This window comes from Mycena indigotica (assembly GCF_014461135.1).
Source record: "Mycena indigotica strain 171206Taipei chromosome Unknown Mind.scaff0002, whole genome shotgun sequence".
Classification (NCBI taxonomy): Eukaryota; Fungi; Basidiomycota; class Agaricomycetes; order Agaricales; family Mycenaceae; genus Mycena; species Mycena indigotica.
The window spans coordinates 6137951-6157324 of NW_023503001.1; the positions used below are offsets into that span (position 1 = coordinate 6137951).

The window sequence follows — 19374 nt, forward strand, 5'->3', positions numbered from 1 at the left end:
CCAGGGCCAAATATGTGCTCGACTCTGGCCACAGTCGTGGCACAGGAGATACGGGGCTGTCGAGGGTTTCGGGTTGCCAGTCTGCGCATGATCCCTGTCGTTCAAGCCATGCGCCCCATGCCGCGTTTGTCTCACTGGCAGGCGTCCGCTCTCCAGCACCACCGTGTTCGGTAAGCGCTGACTCGTTCCCATGGCCAGCAGATGATTCATTTACCTGATCCCAGGCTTGGCAATGCACCGTCATATCCGAGTCTGCGGGAGTCCGACTCTGAGTCCATTCCACCCCACTTGAACTCGGGCTGAGGCTGTCATGGTAAGTATCGCAGCCTGAGCCAGAAGGCGCGGGCGTTTGCCACATCGGAGAAGCCTCCCCCGCATCGGTCCGAGTCCATTGGTTTGTAGATGTGGCGGGCGCAAATTCTAACTCAGACTCAACTTCGTAATTAGACATCCACATGCACGGGCCTCAGGCTGGTCGGCGGTCGATGGACTCGGAGGACTGGGGATTGTGGGCAGCGGAAGGGTGCCCCATGGCAGGGCTTTGAGGACAGCTCTTATACTGTACAATGACGCTGCGAGTCACAACAATTGCACAGGTTGTCGTGTGGGTGCGTCGACAAGAATATCAACATGGTGGACTCTTAGCCCTGGTCGCCGCGGGTTGTGGGTGGGTTTGGGGTGGGTCAACTTTTGTTGCTGAGAGAAAGAATCCTGAACGGCAAGCACTGACTCACTAGGAAGACTTGGACAGCGTCTCCATAGACTTCGACTCCATAAGGATTCCTACAATCAAAACTCGTGCTCAAATCGTCAATATCTGGCTGATTTTAGCACTGACTTATCAAGGCTGTCCAATGGCTAAGAAAGGTCTTCGGGACTGACAACAACAATAGGGACGTTGGGTAAAAAAAGCACATGAAGTATTGTCCGTTTATGGCAGGTGGATAGCCAAATCGGGACATGCTGTCCCCGATCGTGATTCCGTCTTTCGATGACGTAAGTTTTGAAGCTAGCAATCACCCCCGGAGCGGAGCACATAGACCAGGGCCCAGAAGTGGATATTAGTCGTGCTCAATCGGACACTGTTATTATAGCAAAGTCAAGATTCATATGCTGTTTGAGGGATATGGTACACATGTGCAGATACGGTTGAGCTCAACGAGTCCATGCTGTAGGTAACGAAGAGTCCATAGGCAATCTACATGGGACTTTCCCCACGAGAACGTTACGTCCCTTCATCCCAGTCGGCGCAATCATCTGATATGCGCTCCCATTCGCAATCGAATGCTCGGTCAACTTCTTCCCCATATATCATGTCATTCCCGTTTACCGCCTCAGGCCCAGGTTGCGTGCCAGCGAGTTGAGAAACGACTTCCTGCTCCGCGTTGTCTTCAAAAAAGGCGGTCGTTGGCAAGTCTGCCGCGCTGGCCTGTTGGTTGCAGCTGCATCTTTTTGGGGCAGGGTTGGCTTCGCGGCAGAAACCGCATCTGACTGCGATGACGAAGACGGCGCGGGGGAAGTCGGGGGAGTTGAATGTGAGATGTTTGTTTCGGACGACAGGGACGACAAAGCAGAGGAGCTGAAATGAGCTGACTCTGCCTCCTCTGATTCAGGCATCGAGGGCGATACCACCTCTGGGTCGCCCGCCGAGAACCGTTCTATCGCGTTGACCGCATCACGAAACTCCTCCAAAGTCGGCCTCTTCTCAGGATTGAAATCGAAGCACCGCTTGAGCAGGTCGTTCGTCTCCCTGGTGATGTTTAACGAGGACAAGAGGAAATTTTCGTGAGTGAGGAAATATGAATATGCCCTGTCGTTGACGTCGGCATTGAGCCACGGGATGCTGTCTGACACAAAAGTGCAGAACATGATCGCAACCGCCCACATGTCGCTCGCCGCGCTCGAAAAGCCATCGCTCGCAGCAGGATGGTTGGAGTCAAGTGACTCTGAGAGGGTAATTAGGAGAATGCTCAAAATGAGTCAGAATGAGACATACCTGGCGGCATGTAAGACATCGACCCACAACCAAACCGTGTCGAGGACACCTTGTGTGTCGACAGACCAAAGTCGGCAAATCTGATGTTTTGGCCGTCGCGGTCGCACAACAAGTTCTCCGGTTTGATATCTCGGTGGTATACGCCCTTGCGGTGCATGAACGCAAGGGCATCGATAATTTCGTTTATTGCCCCCTTGATGAGGGCCGGGCGGTTGCGGAAGACCTTGCGGTCAACCAGAGCCCGAAAAAGGTCGTTGTGGGCGTACTCCAGAACGACAAAGGTGTACTTGTCGGTGACGATTTGCCGGTGAAGCGTAACCACCCCGCGATGTTTCGACACAACTTTGTGGTTGTGGATTTCCTTGGCTTGCGCCACGTCTTCAGACGAGCCGCGCTTGTATCTCCACATGCACTTGACCGCGAGGTAATGGCCGACGGGGGCAGTGACTATACGAGCCTTGTAGACTTTCCCGTAGGCGCCGGCACCAAGCAATGCAATAAGCTTAAGGTTGCCGCCGACGACACTGCCGGTAAGGTCGGGGAGGGTTTGGGATGGGCACGAGGGCGACATTGTTGTTATAGCGTTGGTAGATGGGGGTTAAGAGCAAAGAGCTGCGGGGAATAGGGGTGCTCCACAACTGCTTTTTGACCACTTGCTTCCGCGGTCTCAGAAATGAGACCTGCCAATGAGTGAATACTCTGCTTCGGAGGCAGATCTTGGACGACATCCGTTGCTCGACCGCATGGAAAGCTAGAGAAGAGGGTCGTTTAGCTGGTTAAGTGTGGATGGACAAGAACGCACTCGACACAGCTAAATCTCGGCACATTCTTGTCGCGCCACTTGTCTCCGTGCCAAGTCCGCGACAAGTCCTTGGATACGCAGACTGTCGGCCAAGCTAGTGTAGAGGAAAGAGATGAGACTTCGACGAACGTAGCAGTAGCTTGGTAGACGCACAAATGAGACTTTGAAGTTTGGTGGTGTCATATTCCCAAGAACCAAAATGAAAGAAAGTATTGCCGCATAGTAATGAGACGAGAAACATAATGGAGCCCCGGGCTTGAGGAGGGTGCATCCTTGAGAAGAGTCAGTTTGGACAAGATATTGGCGCCAAGAGCGTGCAGCACACCTTTGCAAGTTTTTTTTCTTATTCCGGACTACCTTGGTAAGACCACAACCGTCCGGGTCCATTTCCTGTCTTATATGCGATGGAGGTGGAGGACTCCGAGTCTTCCACTGAGGAGTATGGTGTGGTGGTGGTGGTCGTCGTCGTCGTTCGAAGGCAAAAATGGCTGCTTACGTTTCGACTTTTGATCTTCACCCCCATTGTGCTGGAATGCGAGAAGAAACTCGGGACGCCGCCCTCGTTCTTGTCCTGAACCATGTCCACTGAAGATGATACCGTCCCTCCCCGACCCTGCTTCTTGCCGGTCTATAGCGAGACAACCCCACTCCCAATAACTGATTCCTCCCTCATTACCGGTGGCCCGAATATATTTCTCTCGTCAGACGAGCCATGGCCACGCTGCCCAACCTGCGCCTTTCCGCTGGTGCCACTCATCCAGCTCAATGCGTCGTCGGAGCAAACCCCAGCTGCTTTCAAGGCACTCATTCCATCCGTGATGCCTGCCGACAGCGATGCTATGACGATGCTCCAGTTGTTTGTCTGTCCCCAGGAAGACTGCTACGACGAGGCCATTGGCTTCTCAACCGAAAATAAGTCTTGGCTTCTACGTCTTGCCACTGTACCCAAACGCAGCACTCACCGGCCACAAGACCGCGAAATCGTCGCCAGAATCGAGAACGACACAGGGTTTCTCCCCATGCGTGTGGTAGAGCGGTGGACAGAGGGGAAGCAGGAGAGCTTCGACTACATTTGGGGCCCGGAAACGGACGAAGAAGAGCAGTTCCGTCTTGAACCTGGATTGAAGCTCATGGGGTATCCGGAAAGAGGTCAGAGCTCAGGCTAGCGTGGAGCATTGGCCGTTATTGATTTTGTTGCAGGCAAGTTCTATTGCTCGGATGAGGGCTGTCCCAAGGGCGACTCGAATGCCCACGCGGGGGAGCCATGGCCATATTTGAAGTGTCTCATTCAACTTGGAGACTGCCATTATGAGTGGGAGGACGACGATGCGTTGGGTATAGTATGTTCCACCTCTCGGTTCTACACAACTTTCTAATTCATTTCTTTCCAGATGTCAGTTCGCGGGAACACATGGATCGAGCAATGTGCGCTTCACCCGGAAGAGGTAGCACTGGTCATGAGCGGCGACTGGTAAACGCGGGTACATAGGCGGCGCAAATTACCCGTGTTTTACATCGAATTTACCGAGGTGCTTTCCTTGAGTCCCGAACGACCCCGAGTAACCGGGTTGCAGGCACGCTTGTCAAGACTCTGGCCTCAGCCATAGAGTCCGGCCAGCTCGGAACGCGGCGAAGACTCCCCATTGACTTCGGTTCCGTCTGCCGATCTCAATTCCTGACCAGGTGACCGATGACGCGAGAAGTATAAATACTTGAAGCTCTAGCAGCTCGAAAGCAGCGAACAACCGTTTCAACCCTCGTATACAATGCGCTTCAACCTCTCTGCTCTCCTCGTCGCCTCTATTGCTGGCGTTGCCCAGGCCTTCGACTTCAGGGAGCTGTACACCCTCCCCGCCAACACCGACATGGTCACTTTTACCGTCCAGTGCGTTTATATGCCCTGCTAATCCTCTACTTGTGAACTAATTTTGTTCCCTTTAGGTTTGGCAATGCTTGCGCCAAATGGCAGCCAGCACAGACTGCTGGCTTGACATTCCAGGGCTTCAACGTCCAGCCCGGCGACTACCACGGCCTCCACACTGACAGTGAGTGGTTTCCCTACTTGATATTCTTCTACTTGACTTATATTTCCCAACAGCGGAAGCCAAAATATACTGTGTAAGTCGTCCAAGCTACTTATTCGATGTCATCGCTCACATTGTCCTAGGTGTGGAACGTTGGCGGAGACGTCCACCAGCCCGAAACCTTCACCGATGACGTCGCTGCCTCGCTTGGCGCTACGCCCACCCCGGACGCTTAATATCAAGAACTTGCTCTGTAGTATAACATCGCCTACTTTGGATCTGGACTTGGACATATCTCTTGAATGTATATTGGATGCAGAAGATCAAGGCGAATGGGCTAAGACGTGTGATTACATCAGCGGCCCCCTTTTCTCTCCTGACTCTGACCAGACCTCTGACTTGCCTCTGACTCTGACTCTTGCCTTCTCCACGAACCCAGCGTTCAGGATGATGGTGCTCTCCAACGACCCGTATATTTGCCACGACTGCGACAAACCCTTCGAAACCCGCGAGGGGCTGAAGCAGCACTACGTCCAGAGCCGCTTTCACCACTACTGCCAGTACTGCGAAAGCGACGACTTGGAAGACAACCACTTCCGCGACAGGAACGACCTCGTGCACCATTGGAAGACGGTCCATGCCTATTGCGCCGCTTGCAACAAGGTCTTGAAGAACCAAAAGGGGCTCTATGAGCATGCTCGGCAGTCCACCCGCTCAGAGCATTACTTTTTGTGTGCCCTGCGAGAGGGTTTTCACGACTGGCGGTGGCCTCAGATCGCACCTTCACAACGCCACGGTCCACAAAAACGAGTACGCCAATTCCGACCAAGTCACGGCGATCCATTGCGGCGGCGACCGCCTGCGTCTTGCGTTTGGGAGTGAGAACAGGCTCCCGCAGCATTGTCGCGACTCCCCTGCTCATTATTAACCGGCATTTTGACCATATTCATGCGCGAATTTTCGATACTACTTATTACTTACCTGGGCGCTGCAAGTACTATAGTAGTCCTCCGGACTCCGATGTCTCTAACCTTATGAGTACTTATTTACTACTAGTAACCACATCTACGCTACTATTATAGTCATCCCCGTCCAAGAAAACAAGTTTCTACTTTCGAAAAGAAAGTTTACGCACTTGAATGTGACCAAATTTGTGACCCGCCAATTTACTACAGCTCAACCACTTTCGCCGTTGTCTGTCATCGTCCACCCTATCGCCTTGCAATCTCTCGCATGACCTCGACGTTGTCATGCTGTTCACAGCCCCCATATCAACGCGGACCGGGCTTTGCGCGTGCTGTGCTGGTTGCCTAAGACTTTAGCGGTCGCCAACCCAGTTTGTGTCCTTCCCTTCCCATAGCCATGGAACTTACGCGACGAAGCTCCCTCGCGCTCCGGCCACTCACTACAGCTGAAATCCAGCTTGCATTACAAACGCCCCTCGGTATACCTGCACCTGGACGTGTATTACATGAAGCCTACGACACGTTTGGCCGGTTTGCCGCCCGACACGCCAACAGAGCGGACCACCGCCTCGGTTTGGGGCCACTCGCTGCACTGCAACGGGTCAAAGACTTTTTCAGCGACGGACGCGAGGCGAAACTCGAGCAATTGCGGACAAGTATTCCGCGCCAAGTGGAGAAAGACTGTTTGAAGCTCTTACGATATGCCTTACCGTGCGTTCTTTGCTTTCGTATCAGTATATATAGGACCCCCGAAAATACGGTTGGGACTTTGATACCTCCGAAGGCCAATTTTGTCCGAACAAGAGGCCAAATTTGGGCAAAATTTGTCCGAACATGTATGAAAGTTCTTGGCGGCATCAAAATCGCTGATGGGATCAACGGCGCGTGAATTCAGGCGGAAACGCATGAAACAGCGAAAATCGATCAGGAGATCGTCGCAGGATGCAGCGAGCGCGAAAACCACTCGGCTAGGGGACCACTAGGGACTATGTTCGGGTGTCGGTCACCGGTTGGCCGCTCTGGGGGCCGGCAAATTTGTCCGGACTTGGTCACAAACTGGGACGGACTCTTGACCAAATTTGTCCGCATGAGGTGCCAAAGTGATAGGCACTTTTGGACCCAATAGTGTCCGAATCTGTACCCAAGTTAACACCGTATTTTCGGGGGTCCTGTATATATGTGTGCTTGACACGAAACCAGCTCGGAGTCCTCACAAACGCAAATCCACGCGTTCCAAGCCATAATCACTTTATCGACCTTATACCCCGGTCTCCGTCTCAGTTTCGTCTCCATCCTTTCTCCAGAGACACAAAACAAGATCTCTGAGGACTTTATACGCAAGCTCTGGAAGCGTGACGACGTTTTTGGCCAAGCGCAAGACTTTGTCTTTTACCTCCAATTCACCACCTCTTGTCTGACCGAGCCCGACATCTCAAACATTATCGAAAGGGCGCCGGCTAACGAGCTTTGGACTGTCGAATCGCGGGATCGAGATGGGGGAATGAGTGGACTCAGTGTTATTGAGCAACTGCTGGTTGCTTCAGACGATGGGTGCGTTCTTTTATTATGACGTTTCTGCCGCCTCATCAGCTATAGAAACTCCTTTGGTGCATTCATTGCGCTGCGCTACCTTACCGGCATCATTGAATGCCCTGCTTTTTGGGCTCCGCTTCGGTCACAGGCAGACAATATGCTGTTCGATACCCTCGTTGTCAAGATATGCTCCCGGGCCCTGGGAGCTCTGCAGGACATTGGACTGGGCGTCGCTACCGCAAGAGGAGATGACAACGAGACTGAAGCGCACTCTCTCCTTAGTGAGGATGGCCCAGACTGGACAACGTCTGACGTCGAAGGTGTCGACGCGTTTTGTTACGCTATCCTCGATGGGCTACAGGACATATCTGACTCTGCAACGCCTCAAGCATTCGTTCGACTGCTTGGCATCCTGCATCAGTATGTTTCACTCTCTACACCATGCAGGGACACATCTCATCATTTCCCAGTCCCTGCGCCAAACGCAAGCTGCCGCTTTCTTGGCCCCTCTGTCACAAGATTGTGCTTGGTCGCGCACAACGGGAACATCAAGTTGTCACATACAGACTCGAGAGCGTCAACACCCTTGTACTTCCGTGGGTTATTCTCCGAGTTCTGTACCACTCTAACGCAGCGGATTAGTGTCTTGGATTGGACGACCATGCATCTCGCATTCCTCTTGTCTCCCGTTTTCGTGCCATTGTTTCACGATTACGCCAACCACACCAAGTCCAGCGCCCTACTCAAGTCCCGCCTTTGCCGATTCCAGGATTAGACACGCCTAGTTTGTTGTCGCTGGCGGAAACGAATCGGTCTTCTGAAACATCTTCGGAAGTAATTGGGCCTGTTGCTGCTTCTGTCGAAACACACTCCCCACATTCGACGATCTCTCGGTCCCATATGGAAACCGAAGGCGTTTCACCGCCAACGCTGGCGTTTTCTGATGACGACGTAAATGGGGAAGCGGTGGTGGAAGATGACGACATAGAGGAGGAGGCGCAGATGCATTGGAGTCTTTCAAATCTTTCTGAAGACGATGATTTGTCGAGCGAAGGCGACTTTGATATGGTTATTGGCTCACCCGAAGCCTATCTGGCCCCCGAAATTCATTTGGTGACAAGCAGGCGAAACTTTAGAGCTGGCATTACGGGTCAAGAGAATATCTTCACTCGCGATGCATTGATTTCCCGACCTCTTGGGCCCACGACCACGTCCATTTTCCCCGAACCGACGGAGCCTGTTTCTATCTCCAATGACTCTCCGGTTATCCAGGAACCGACGACGAATCGGAGTCTGATTGTCAAGCTGCCTAGCAGCGCTTACAAAGATGCTACAAACAAGGCCGCGGCTCGCCCAAGCGGTCTCAGCCAACTTCTTCGTCAGAATACCTTACCAGCATCAACATTAACCGGCAGGCTTGAATTGCAGTTCGAGATTCACTACCAAGCCGAAGACGACGCGTCCTCATCCTCTTGGGAAACGGAGCGCAATGTCTATCCCCCGTTTTATGGACTCCCCGGGCCGCCTATGGGCTTGGAGCCTGCTTCGCCTTTGTCGCCCAGGGCAATACGCCGGCGCATGGTTGTTGATGAGGTGTCAGAAAGTTTGCGGGAGGGGTTGTTGTGGCAGCGAAAGATGGACCGGATTGCAAATGGGCAGAGGCGAACTAACTTATGGGCAGGTCGTATGTAGTAAAGTTGAGTCGGAAGGAATGATGGCTTTGAGGCTGTGCATGTCATAGCTATTCCAAACGTGCTTGTCTCTGTTCTTTCACCACCACCAGCCAACCATTGGATACACCACACCTGCTTCCACGCTGCAAGAAGTAAGCCCCATTGCTTTGCTTGATGTTATCCACGCTCATCTGGCTACGACTTCAAGTGTCTGAGCCAGAATCAAAGCCTCGTGTTCCTTCTGAAGGAAACTCCGCAGGAGAAAAGGCGGACCAACTTGAAGGGGAGGAAGACTTGAAGGACTACAAGCCGGGAGGATATCATCCGGTCAAAATTGGGGACCTGTTTCTGGATGGACGATATGTGATTGTGCGCACTGAATTAGGGTGGGGGCGGTCCTCGACGGTTTGGCTTGCATGGGACTCCGAGTACGGCTCTTTTCTGCAGCCTTTCTCGCAAGTATTAACCTCCGATTCAAAGTTTGATGCACCATGTTGCCCTCAAGATCGTTCGTGCCGAGTATACAGCTGATGCAAAGATAGAGCTGCGCATTCTTCGACACCTTTCAATGACTGCTGCCAGTGGCAAGGCCGCTGAGACTGATACATTGCATCCTGGCCGTGCCCATGTTGTCTCCTTGCTCAACCATTTTATGCATACTGGGCCCAACGGAACTCATGTCTGTCTTGTGCTTGAAGCTCTAGGAGAAAACCTTCTTGGCTTTATCCAGAAACACCCGGTAAGCTGCAGCTATGTCCTATATGTTAACATGTGACTGAAATCTCTCTAGAGCAATGGTGTTCCTACCTTTCTGGTCAAGCAAATTGCTAAACAGCTGTTACAAGGTCTGCATTACATGCACTTGAACTGCAAAGTGATACACACAGGTATATCCCATTATAACTTATCTGCAGACATTTAGCTTTAAACCAGACTTAAAACCAGAAAATATTCTGGTATCTCTGGACATAGAAACAGTTCTTCATTCTCAGGCTAAATCATCATCAACTGCTACTCCACAACCAGCTGTCATTATTCAATCTCAGCCAATTCTATTTGAACAGATAGTCCCAGAAAATATAAATGTGAAGATTGTTGGCTTTGGAACTGGTTTGTTACAATAATAATATATCTCAAACTCATGCTGACTGTATATAAGCCGTCTTTCAGGAACATGATATGATCAATAACATCCAAACAAGACCATATCGTGCACCGGAGGTGATTGTCAAAGGAAAATGGGATGAGAATGTGGATACCTGGAGTTTAGCATGTATAGTATGTTTGGTTTACTGCTTCTCAGTGGTTTTCCTCAGATAATCTTTTTGTAGATCTTTGAACTGCTTACAGGTGGTGAATATCTCTTTGAGGCTGCTAGTGGCCCAGGATATACCAGGGATGAGGATCATTTAGCACAGATCATAGAACTCCTTGGAGAGGTCCCTGATTTGATCTCTCTCAACAGTCCACTAAGTTCCAAGTTTTTTAATGAAGATGGCAAGCTTCGGAATATCTCAAAGCTTAAATTTTGGCCACTAGATGCAGTTTTGCATCAGAAATACCATATTTCTCAGAAGGATGCTGAGAAAATTACAGCATTTCTATTACCTATGCTGCAAATAGACCCCAGCAAACGTGCTAAAGAGCAAAGACTTACAACTCATGAATGGTTACAGAACACTATTCAAAGGAATACATATTCCAGAAGAAGCAGACAACTATCCTCACCTTTAAGTCCAACTTCACTTAGTCCAAATAGAAACTTCTCATCTTTTATTGGTATATTATTTTACAATTATTTTCTTCTTGCTAATATATATTCATAGCAAGTAGAGGCCTAAGGAGCTCCTCAAGTGCAAGCAGTCAAAGTCATGGCTCTTCAAATATTGAGCATGCATGTAAGTTGGCTAATAATTTATCAACTATTACTGATTCCTAGTATATAGTGTCTGATCCTGGGTCTGATTCAAAGATGTCCTTTGATGGTCTTAGTTCAGCAGGAGAAAGTGCAGATTCAGATGCTTCTTTAAGCTTGTCAGTCTACCACAGTCATATTTCCCAGACTTTAGATATCAAAGTCACACAATTGGATCAATATCCATCTGATACAGGAGGAACAACAGATATTTATCAAGGAAGAACCTCCTTTGGTGTTTTAGTATGTGATTCTTTTTAAATGTCTGAGGGAGTTATATTTAATCAATTGCATCAAGGTTGCAATCCGTGTTTTCCGTCGCCCTTCAGGCAGCTCCTCTACAGCAGGCAATAACAATTCTGATGTAAGATTGACATTACCTATCCAGACTTGATACTCAATTTAATTAGCTTCTTTTTGATTCTGTTCAAGAACTCAAAAAATTGGAGCACCCAAATGTTCTACAGTGTTATGGCATTTCAACTAAATTTGGGCCTTTGCCATCATTGATAACACCTTTTTACACTCATGGAACCATCATGAAATACCTTTCTGTGTCTTCACGTGAACCAAGATCCAAGATCCATATGGTATAGTAGCACTTACAGTGTCAAACACTTGATCTGATTATAGTTTTGAAACAGATTACAGGGATCATCAAGGGCTTGTTATATTTACACAAACAGGGAGTAGTTCATGGGAACCTCAGTACTGTGAGTAATAATCTCAAACAATTTCTCTAGCCAACTAATATTTTCCAGAAAAAGATTCTTATCAATGAATCTCTGCAACCTGTTGTATCAGGACATTATATGCACTTTACAACTCAGGCTTTAGGGTCTCAACTTTCAGGAACTATATCTTTAATAGCAACTCCTATCAGGTTTTCTGCCCCTGAACAATTCTCAGTAGATGTTGGGGGAGCCCCAATACGAAGTACAACAGCTGATGTTTATGCTCTAGGCATGATAATCCTAGAGGTATGAGATCTGACTTGATAATAATTCATAAAGGATCTAATTTCACTCAGGTTCTTTCTGAACTACCACCATTTCATCATTTAGTTGCAGAACATGCCGTTTTCCGATATATCATTGGTGGAGGGAAACCCTTACAGACAGAATTTAATGGCATTATAACTCAGCCACTATGGAATTTACTTGCTCTTATGTGGGCCGAACAGCCATTGAAACGGCCATCCATGCGTAGAATAATGCAGACATTTATCACATCTATAGTGTAAGTTTCATCTATCTCAAGTTTCCTATTGACACTAAGTCAAATAATAGTGCTTCTTATGAAAATGATTATCTGGATAGATCTTCATCAAATGTGATAGTAACACAACCTCAAGAAGCAGCAAATGCAAAAGCCCAGGATACTATTGGAAAACTAAATAATGAGGTACATAATCAATCAATTAAGAAGACAGATCTTATATTTTGCAGCTCACGGAGAGTTCAAGTGGGGAGGAAGCCACATTCTGGGTAGGTCAACCTAAATTATTGGTCACCATCTTATGAATCAATAAAAGCAACTATCTCATCCAGAATTCCATATACCAGATCTTGCTGGCCGTATAACTCAAGATCATCAGTATCCTTTTGCTGGTGGAGGAAATGCAAATATCTATAAAGGCAAATTAGCTCGATCTAATGGAAATAAAATCCGGGTATTTGATCATGCTTCTGAATGTGGAATTAGAAATAATATCCTGTAGGTTGCAATTAAAATGATCCGGATGGCAGATGATGGATCTGGTCAACAAGAAGAAATTCTACGTGTAACAAATGCCTTCATGTACTGAATTCCAGATTGCTAATTTGTTACCCAGAGAATGAAACGTGAAGCTGAGGTTTGGTCAAGACTTCGACATAAAAATATTTTGCCCTTTATTGGAATCTGCAATGATCTTGCTGGGTCACCATGTCCTGTGCTTATATCACCTTATTACAAATTTGGAAATGTTTCCAAATATCTCAAGAACCATCCGTGGGTAACATTAATGCGCCCGGAGCTGGTCCTAGGTGTTGCATCTGGATTGCAATTTCTGCATGACAAGGATGTTATCCATGGAGACCTCAAAGTTGTAAGTGGAAATTCACAAGAAGTTCATTATATAAAATTACTAATGGATATGCATAGCAAAATGTTCTTGTTGACAAACGAGGAGTTGCTTGTATTTGTGACTTTGGAATCTCCAGGATAGTCAGCCGACGAGGCTTTACTACTTCAAATGTGGGGACTGCACCATACATGGCCCCAGAACTATTCTTTCTCATAGATGGACCGCTTGACTCACCAGCCCCAAATATAACAAAGAGTTCTGATATTTATTCATTTGGTCTCTTGGCTTTGGAGGTCAGTCTAAGAGCAAGTGCTGTTATAATTTCTATACTAATTCTATATGAAAATAGATTCTAACAGCAGAACCACCAAAGAGACGACCAACAAAACCAATATTGTCATCCAAGGCCCTGGCAGGATTGAGACCAAGGCAGGAGGATTATGATGAGAAATGGGTTCCTGAACCCATTTGGAATATTCTTGATTCATGCTGGTCTTTGGAGCCAAATTCTCGACCAAATATTGGTCCTATCTATCAACAACTAGGGGAAAAGTTTTCACCCTTTGACAAGGCTTGACTCTGGATACTGAATGTGATTGCTTTCAGCACTATATAGTAGTACATGGAGTTTGAGATTTGAGATTGAATATATTACAATATTAACCGAAATGGATAGTCTGCGGTCCTGTAAGAAGGCTGTTTAGCGGCGGAAAAACTGGTCCACATACGCGGATTCTTGACTTTGATGAAGACAACCAAGACCGAATAGAACACAACAATAACAACGCTCCATAGGTACACGAAAATCCGCTGTCTCGTTCGAGACGAGGTGTGTTTTGGGACCATGGCAGTGAGCATGTAGAAAGCGAGGCCGAGAAGCGCATCTGCAGGTGTTTAATACCACTTTAAGTTGACTGTCTCGAACCTACACATCGGCGCAACCATCCTCATCTCCATGCCGTACATCTGCTGCATGCCTTTCGCCACCCACGAGCCGGACCGCCCGGTTAGTGGCACCTCGCGAATGCGGATGAACATGAACCCGCTCGTCATGACCAGGCTGAAGACGACTGAGCCCGCGGCCCATATCCAGCGCAGGCGGAAGATTGCCAGCCGAGCCGCGACATAGAGCCCGAAAGCTCCGACGGAGAATAATAGGCCGCGCCCGATGTACAGCCGAAAGTCAATTGGGGCATAGAGCGGGATGGGCGCGGGGGTGAATTCCGAGAGATGGGCAGCGAGGGCAACGGCGTCGAAGGTTTTCCTGAAGCAGTCAAGTATGAGCAGCGAATAGACAACTTGGCTTGCTTACGCGGAGGACAAGTCAAATGTAAGCGGCTTCCCACTTCTTGCCGCGCGCGGCCCTTTGACTGCGGGATATACCAGGACAACTGGCGCGGTATTCAGGCCCAGGCGTTGGAAGATCGCCTGCCGCTCGTCTCCATCATGACCATCGAAATCAAGCGTCGCGAAGAAATGCTTGTCGCGGACTGCTTTCAGCCCTTTCTCCCACCACGCCCGAGAAACAGTCTTCCACACAGGATCGAACGCGCTGCCCAACAACTTGAGGGGAGAGGCAGGATGGCAGAAATGACACTCACAAGCATGCCGCGCAGTTCCACTCCTCGCCCGACGCGGTAAACTGGACGACCGCCGACCAGTCCCGCTCGTCCGATGTTAAGAGCTCAAATGTCTTCGCATCCAAGCTAATTTGCCCACTGTCGCTATCGACGAGCGAGACAAGCTCTTTATGCACACTCCGAGCGACCGCAGGAAGCATCGCCAATAGCAGCCACCCAGCTCGAGAGAGTAGCATGGCGGCAGCGAGCAAGGCACCAGCCACATTCAGTCGTTGTCGTTGACGTGGCCATGGAAGCCACAGACAGAAATATCACACGACACGCTCACGTGAGGCCGCCTGACGCGTCAGGATCCGCGACTTGCCCGAAAATAGTCCGTCGAAGAAATCGGCTGGTAAGGAAGAAGTTAACCATTCAAACAAAAGTACCGTTACGGTCCATACACCATTCCCCGACAGCACACTTGGGAAACATTCCCTCAGGCTCATCCCCTGCATCCTGCAGTAACAGGGCGACCACTCCGTGGGCGGGAACACGAGAGGCTGTGATATTTCTAATCGCAGTCCCATTCAAGGTATGCGACCATAAGTCCTGCAGCAGCTTAATAACCTCGCCCGCGGAAGCTAGCCAAAACTCACGCGAACCGAGTACTGTCTCCCCGCCCTAATCCATGGCGACTCCGTAAGATTGAAGAACATATCCGCCTCTTCATTGAGCGTATTAATCTGCGTTGTTACCTTTGAGCGGCACAAATGCGATGAGCAAGACATTTACCAGCATGAAAACTGTCCCATTCTCGCTCTGCCCGCTCCAATATTGTGCTGGATGAGTCGCATTCGGAGTCCAATTAGGCTAGACGCAAATAAGCGCTTCCGTTTCAATGATTTCGTCGGCATACGTTGAGTCCCCAGCGGAATGGAACCAAAGCAGTCCCCACAACTGGGTCTTGGTTGATTGCTATGATTTCCTCGTTCTTGAGAATAGACAGTGTCTCGTCGGAGATGTCGGCAAGCTTATCACATTAGTCGTTGCTCCTCTCTTTGAAGCGGCATACATGGGTTCCCTGGAAGAACATGAAGCGGAGTTGAATAATGGGAGGAAGACAGACGGACAATAAGTAAGGGTGATTTGAGCAAGGCCCAAACCGTGAAATGCGTCTTGGCCTCTTCATAAGTGAGATCGCCGTTCCCGACTTCAAGCTGACATAACATCAGCAAAGTATTTGAAGGAGGCGAGAGGACAGCACCATATCCATATCCCCGTGCCCGTAAAAGTCACTCGCCCATGAGATAAAAGAGTTTCTGCTTCTCGTGAGCGGCGTGTTTAGAAAGCACGCGGAATCTCACTGGTTGATAATATTCGCGACCGACTTCCAGTTCGGAGCTGCGTCTGCGTCAGGTACCGTCCGCGGAAATCTCAAGAAAGGAGCTACTGATATCCGTTGTAGTCTTAGGAATAGAATCAGCTTCATTTCATTTGGTCGTAATCCACTTACGCGCCAGCTGGAGCCAAGCGTCCTTGCCCAAAGCCAGGGCTGCTCCTTGTCGGCAGTCAGTTTTGAAGAACGAGAGAAGGTGGCGCTGACCCTGCCCCATTCGCATAACGCTAGCTCCAAGGGCAGTTTGCCGCTTGCCTCAGATTGCGCTGCGATAGCGTCGGACATGCGTTTGTAACCTGGATTCGATTGAGTCAGTGCTGATGGGACGATTGGTACACGTACGCCCGTAGATGTTCTCGCGTGTAATCTCGTCGAAAGGTACTGTTGTCATTGATTCATTGTGTCAATACGACAAAGCTGGCGCCCACCAGCGCAGTTATCGTATCTGATCAATATGTGAGCTGGTGTTGACAAAGAAGTATATGACGCACTTGAGCAGGTCGAATCCCCATTCCTCCCCGAAACGCTTGACGTCCCTGCAAGAATGCTGGTCAGTATTGATGCAGCAGAAAATGCTACTTTCATACCGCTCTTCGTTTTGGAACGAGCCCGGGTAGAGAGCGCATGTGAACCATCCAGCATCGCTATACTGAACATCTTGAGAAGCGGCCGGCAAGGGACGAGGAGCATACAATTCCGGCTTTCCTAGGTCGACTTCAGATGGCAGGGGATTGGGATATGGCCAAAAGCTACAATCCGAGAGAGTGGACATGGTCTGTGAAGGCCCGCAAACCACTGGGAAAGCGTTTCGGATCTACGACAATTGAGCAGGGTCTTTTTGATCAAGAAAACACGAACACGCACCAGCGACGATGTCTCCCGCTTCATTTCTCTTCTTCTCCGAGTAGCAGTCGTCGATGTTGATGTACTTGTACCCGGAGTCCTGCACAGTGGTGAGCGAAAGGAAGTGTTGCTGGGCGAGCAAAGGCCATACAGCCAATCCAAGAGATGTCATTAAGTCGGCGGTCTGCAAGAGCACGGTTTCGTTGATATTGCACTGAAAAGCTGTTAAAGGTGGTCTCTCTTTTGCGACAGCGACGTACATGGTATGCATTCCAAGCTACAAAGCGCGTTAAGCATGTCTCTCGGGAAGCTGGTCAAGGACCTACTGTTGTAGCCCATAACTGGAAACAATAAGATTGGCTAGACCCCGAAAAGAGTGAGGACATACCAGGCAGCCTCCCCACACGATCATGGACCCTCTTCGGCAGAATCTTCCCTCCCAAAAGCCCGTAGTGGGTCGACATGGTGCTCAGCGCGATTCCCACACAGACGCTGGCCGCGTAGGTTAAGCACGTGGTCAAGGGAGACAACATGCGCGCGGGTTTGGCTGGTGCGCTGTGCACGGGTGTGGCGAGTCCCTTCTCCATAACGAGAAGAGAGGAGGAGAGGATGACTGAGGATGATGTCAGCGCGTTACTCGTGACAAATGACTTCAAGTTTGTGCCGCCACTCTTCAAGCTCTGAAGTTGGTCTCAAGCTCTCATTAGCTGCGGGAAAACGGACCACGACAGCTCCAGAAAACCATCCTCGCGTTCAGCTCCATCGCGCAGCCTGTTCTCTACTCTACCCACTACGAACCAAGCCCCGCTCTAGGTATTCCGCCAATATTCCGCTCTATCGGCCCCGGCCCGAAGGCGAGAACACTTTGGCTCTTGGTGTTCTGCGCCTGAGCAGTTTCCTTTCGCTTTGACTAGAAGTTCAAGAGAAGGTCAGCTGTGTTCGGTGGGCTTTTCTCCGTTTACATTCGCTCGCTAACCGCTTCTCGTTCATCTAGTTTTCCTCGCCATAGATTGGTGGTAACTCTTACTACTACGGAAACACTCCTCATGACTTCCTAATTATGTCCGCTCTGTGAAGCTATTTGTCTGCTCCTCCAAGCCCGGTGAGTGTGTGTGCTTAAGACGGCTTTGTATCCCATACAATTGCAGAACGAATTTTTGGATTTCGATTCCCTTGGAGCTGATAAGAATGGAGCCCAGTATTTGCGGCTCTCAGGCAAATGCTTGAATTATCGCGCCATGGACCCACAAAACTATCATGTGCTGGTTTGCCGTATCGGCACAACCATTTTAAGCTCGTTTGGCTGTGCTTTGTGACGGTCATCCGCCGCTTGCCATCTTCTCCCACCACGGAGTCTACACTATGGATTTGGCCCGCTTCCCTCGAGAGCTGGAGCGAGCTATCCTCGAAGCTGCTGCCGACTCTGACTCGAATTTTATTCCCACTCTCCTGCTCGTCGCTCACCGAGCACATGTCTGGTATTTCAGTGTTTCCATTCTGATGAATAGCACTGACCATTATATCGGGCTAGGCTGGAACCGCTTCTCTACCGACAAGTTCATATCAGCATGAATTGCAGGTGGAAAAGGGCTCAGGACGCGTTCTTCCGCATAGCTACCACAAGGCCGCCGTCTTTTCTGGCCAAAAGCGTGCGCGTGATGACTCTCGAGTTTCATGATGGGACGACAGTTGCTACTCAAGATCTCCTCGACCGCGTCTATCCCGCCCTCCTCTTATGCACGGGTGTGCAGGAAGTCGCCGTCAATGGTTCAGAGGAGATGAAAATTGGGCCGACATTATTGCCCCTGCTTTCCGCTATGCCCCTGCGTCGCCTCGGTGTGTTCTTCGAAGATCTAATGCCCCACCCAATCCCCATGGAAGGTCATGCGACAGCATTCTCCGCTCTCACACATCTTGATGTGTACGACAACGAAGAACAGAACATTCACTCTCGCGACCTCTCCCGTATCATTCCCTTTTTGGCGGCACTTCCCAACTTGACACACCTGGCCGTTAACATCCTTTTGGACCTCCCCGTGGTCAAACGGATTTTGGACGGCTGCTCCCGGCTCCAAATACTGGCATTTCTTATTCCAGCGCTTGATTACGAGCTCTCGACATTCATGGACGGTGTCCAACGTATTGCAGAGTCATCCGGCGACCCGCGGATTTTCGGGACGACATACAAGAGCTGGACGGAGGTTTTTTCCACGACACAGTTTTCATTTTGGAGAGCTATCGACATTCTTGTTGACCAGAAGAGAAATGGTCTCGTCGATCGTGAGTGCAACTCTATTTGTGTGAAGCAGGAACTTGAAGTTGACTCGGAATTGGCATTATTTCTAGGTAATCATGCTTCAACGGGTGATATCTATAACAAGGACACTCAGGATGCCGTGGCCAAGCAGATTAGAGCACTCTTTTGAATGGGCTATGAATGGATAATGGGAGAGTCTAAATTTGGTTCAGCTGATTAACGTTGGGACTTCCATTCCTAGCGCAAGGCCAGTGAGCTTCAATACAATTACATTTCTGGGCCATTAATACGAAAAATCGAGTCCTCCCCACAGCAAACCCAGCTTGAATCTAGATCTTGA

The 19374-nt window shown here is 49.5% G+C and overlaps 6 protein-coding genes across 6 annotated transcripts; 3 read left to right on the forward strand and 3 right to left on the reverse strand.

Annotated features, from left to right (window-relative positions):
* Nucleotides 1-1326: 1326 nt before the first annotated feature.
* On the reverse strand, nucleotides 1327-2567 carry MIND_00290700 (Protein kinase domain-containing protein; the record flags this gene model as incomplete). Its single annotated transcript, XM_037359769.1, has 2 exons — nucleotides 1327-1946; nucleotides 1997-2567. The coding sequence occupies 2 exons, from the start codon at nucleotides 2565-2567 to the stop codon at nucleotides 1327-1329; spliced, it is 1191 nt and encodes a 396-aa protein (XP_037224864.1).
* An 809-nt stretch (nucleotides 2568-3376) lies between these two features.
* On the forward strand, nucleotides 3377-5704 carry MIND_00290800 (uncharacterized protein; the record flags this gene model as incomplete). Its single annotated transcript, XM_037359770.1, has 8 exons — nucleotides 3377-3947; nucleotides 3999-4138; nucleotides 4190-4243; nucleotides 4288-4327; nucleotides 4373-4481; nucleotides 4534-4683; nucleotides 4740-4916; nucleotides 4966-5704. 8 exons carry the CDS (start codon nucleotides 3377-3379, stop codon nucleotides 5702-5704), a joined length of 1980 nt encoding a protein of 659 aa, XP_037224865.1.
* Nucleotides 5705-6184: 480 nt separating this feature from the next.
* On the forward strand, nucleotides 6185-10826 carry MIND_00290900 (Kinase-like protein; the record flags this gene model as incomplete). Its single annotated transcript, XM_037359771.1, has 15 exons — nucleotides 6185-6498; nucleotides 6988-7338; nucleotides 7384-7740; nucleotides 7791-7842; nucleotides 7887-7916; nucleotides 7963-8104; nucleotides 8156-9004; nucleotides 9062-9145; nucleotides 9202-9421; nucleotides 9474-9732; nucleotides 9784-9880; nucleotides 9927-10103; nucleotides 10153-10271; nucleotides 10753-10772; nucleotides 10820-10826. The coding sequence occupies 15 exons, from the start codon at nucleotides 6185-6187 to the stop codon at nucleotides 10824-10826; spliced, it is 3078 nt and encodes a 1025-aa protein (XP_037224866.1).
* A 2801-nt stretch (nucleotides 10827-13627) lies between these two features.
* Nucleotides 13628-14792, reverse strand: MIND_00291000 (Oligosaccharyl transferase subunit OST3/OST6 family; the record flags this gene model as incomplete). The annotated part of the gene is made up of 5 exons (XM_037359772.1): nucleotides 13628-13653; nucleotides 13705-13860; nucleotides 13906-14240; nucleotides 14289-14528; nucleotides 14578-14792. 5 exons carry the CDS (start codon nucleotides 14790-14792, stop codon nucleotides 13628-13630), a joined length of 972 nt encoding a protein of 323 aa, XP_037224867.1.
* A 75-nt stretch (nucleotides 14793-14867) lies between these two features.
* MIND_00291100 (Alpha-galactosidase) lies at nucleotides 14868-17364 on the reverse strand (the record flags this gene model as incomplete). Its single annotated transcript, XM_037359773.1, has 21 exons — nucleotides 14868-14947; nucleotides 15000-15147; nucleotides 15195-15281; nucleotides 15331-15408; nucleotides 15455-15568; nucleotides 15611-15619; nucleotides 15669-15755; nucleotides 15803-15857; nucleotides 15903-15939; nucleotides 15989-16004; nucleotides 16052-16230; nucleotides 16277-16315; nucleotides 16363-16379; nucleotides 16426-16470; nucleotides 16522-16583; nucleotides 16627-16639; nucleotides 16688-16748; nucleotides 16799-16991; nucleotides 17038-17054; nucleotides 17104-17118; nucleotides 17166-17364. 21 exons carry the CDS (start codon nucleotides 17362-17364, stop codon nucleotides 14868-14870), a joined length of 1551 nt encoding a protein of 516 aa, XP_037224868.1.
* Nucleotides 17365-18139: 775 nt separating this feature from the next.
* On the forward strand, nucleotides 18140-19203 carry MIND_00291200 (uncharacterized protein; the record flags this gene model as incomplete). Its single annotated transcript, XM_037359774.1, has 3 exons — nucleotides 18140-18255; nucleotides 18309-19057; nucleotides 19124-19203. The coding sequence occupies 3 exons, from the start codon at nucleotides 18140-18142 to the stop codon at nucleotides 19201-19203; spliced, it is 945 nt and encodes a 314-aa protein (XP_037224869.1).
* Nucleotides 19204-19374: the final 171 nt, after the last annotated feature.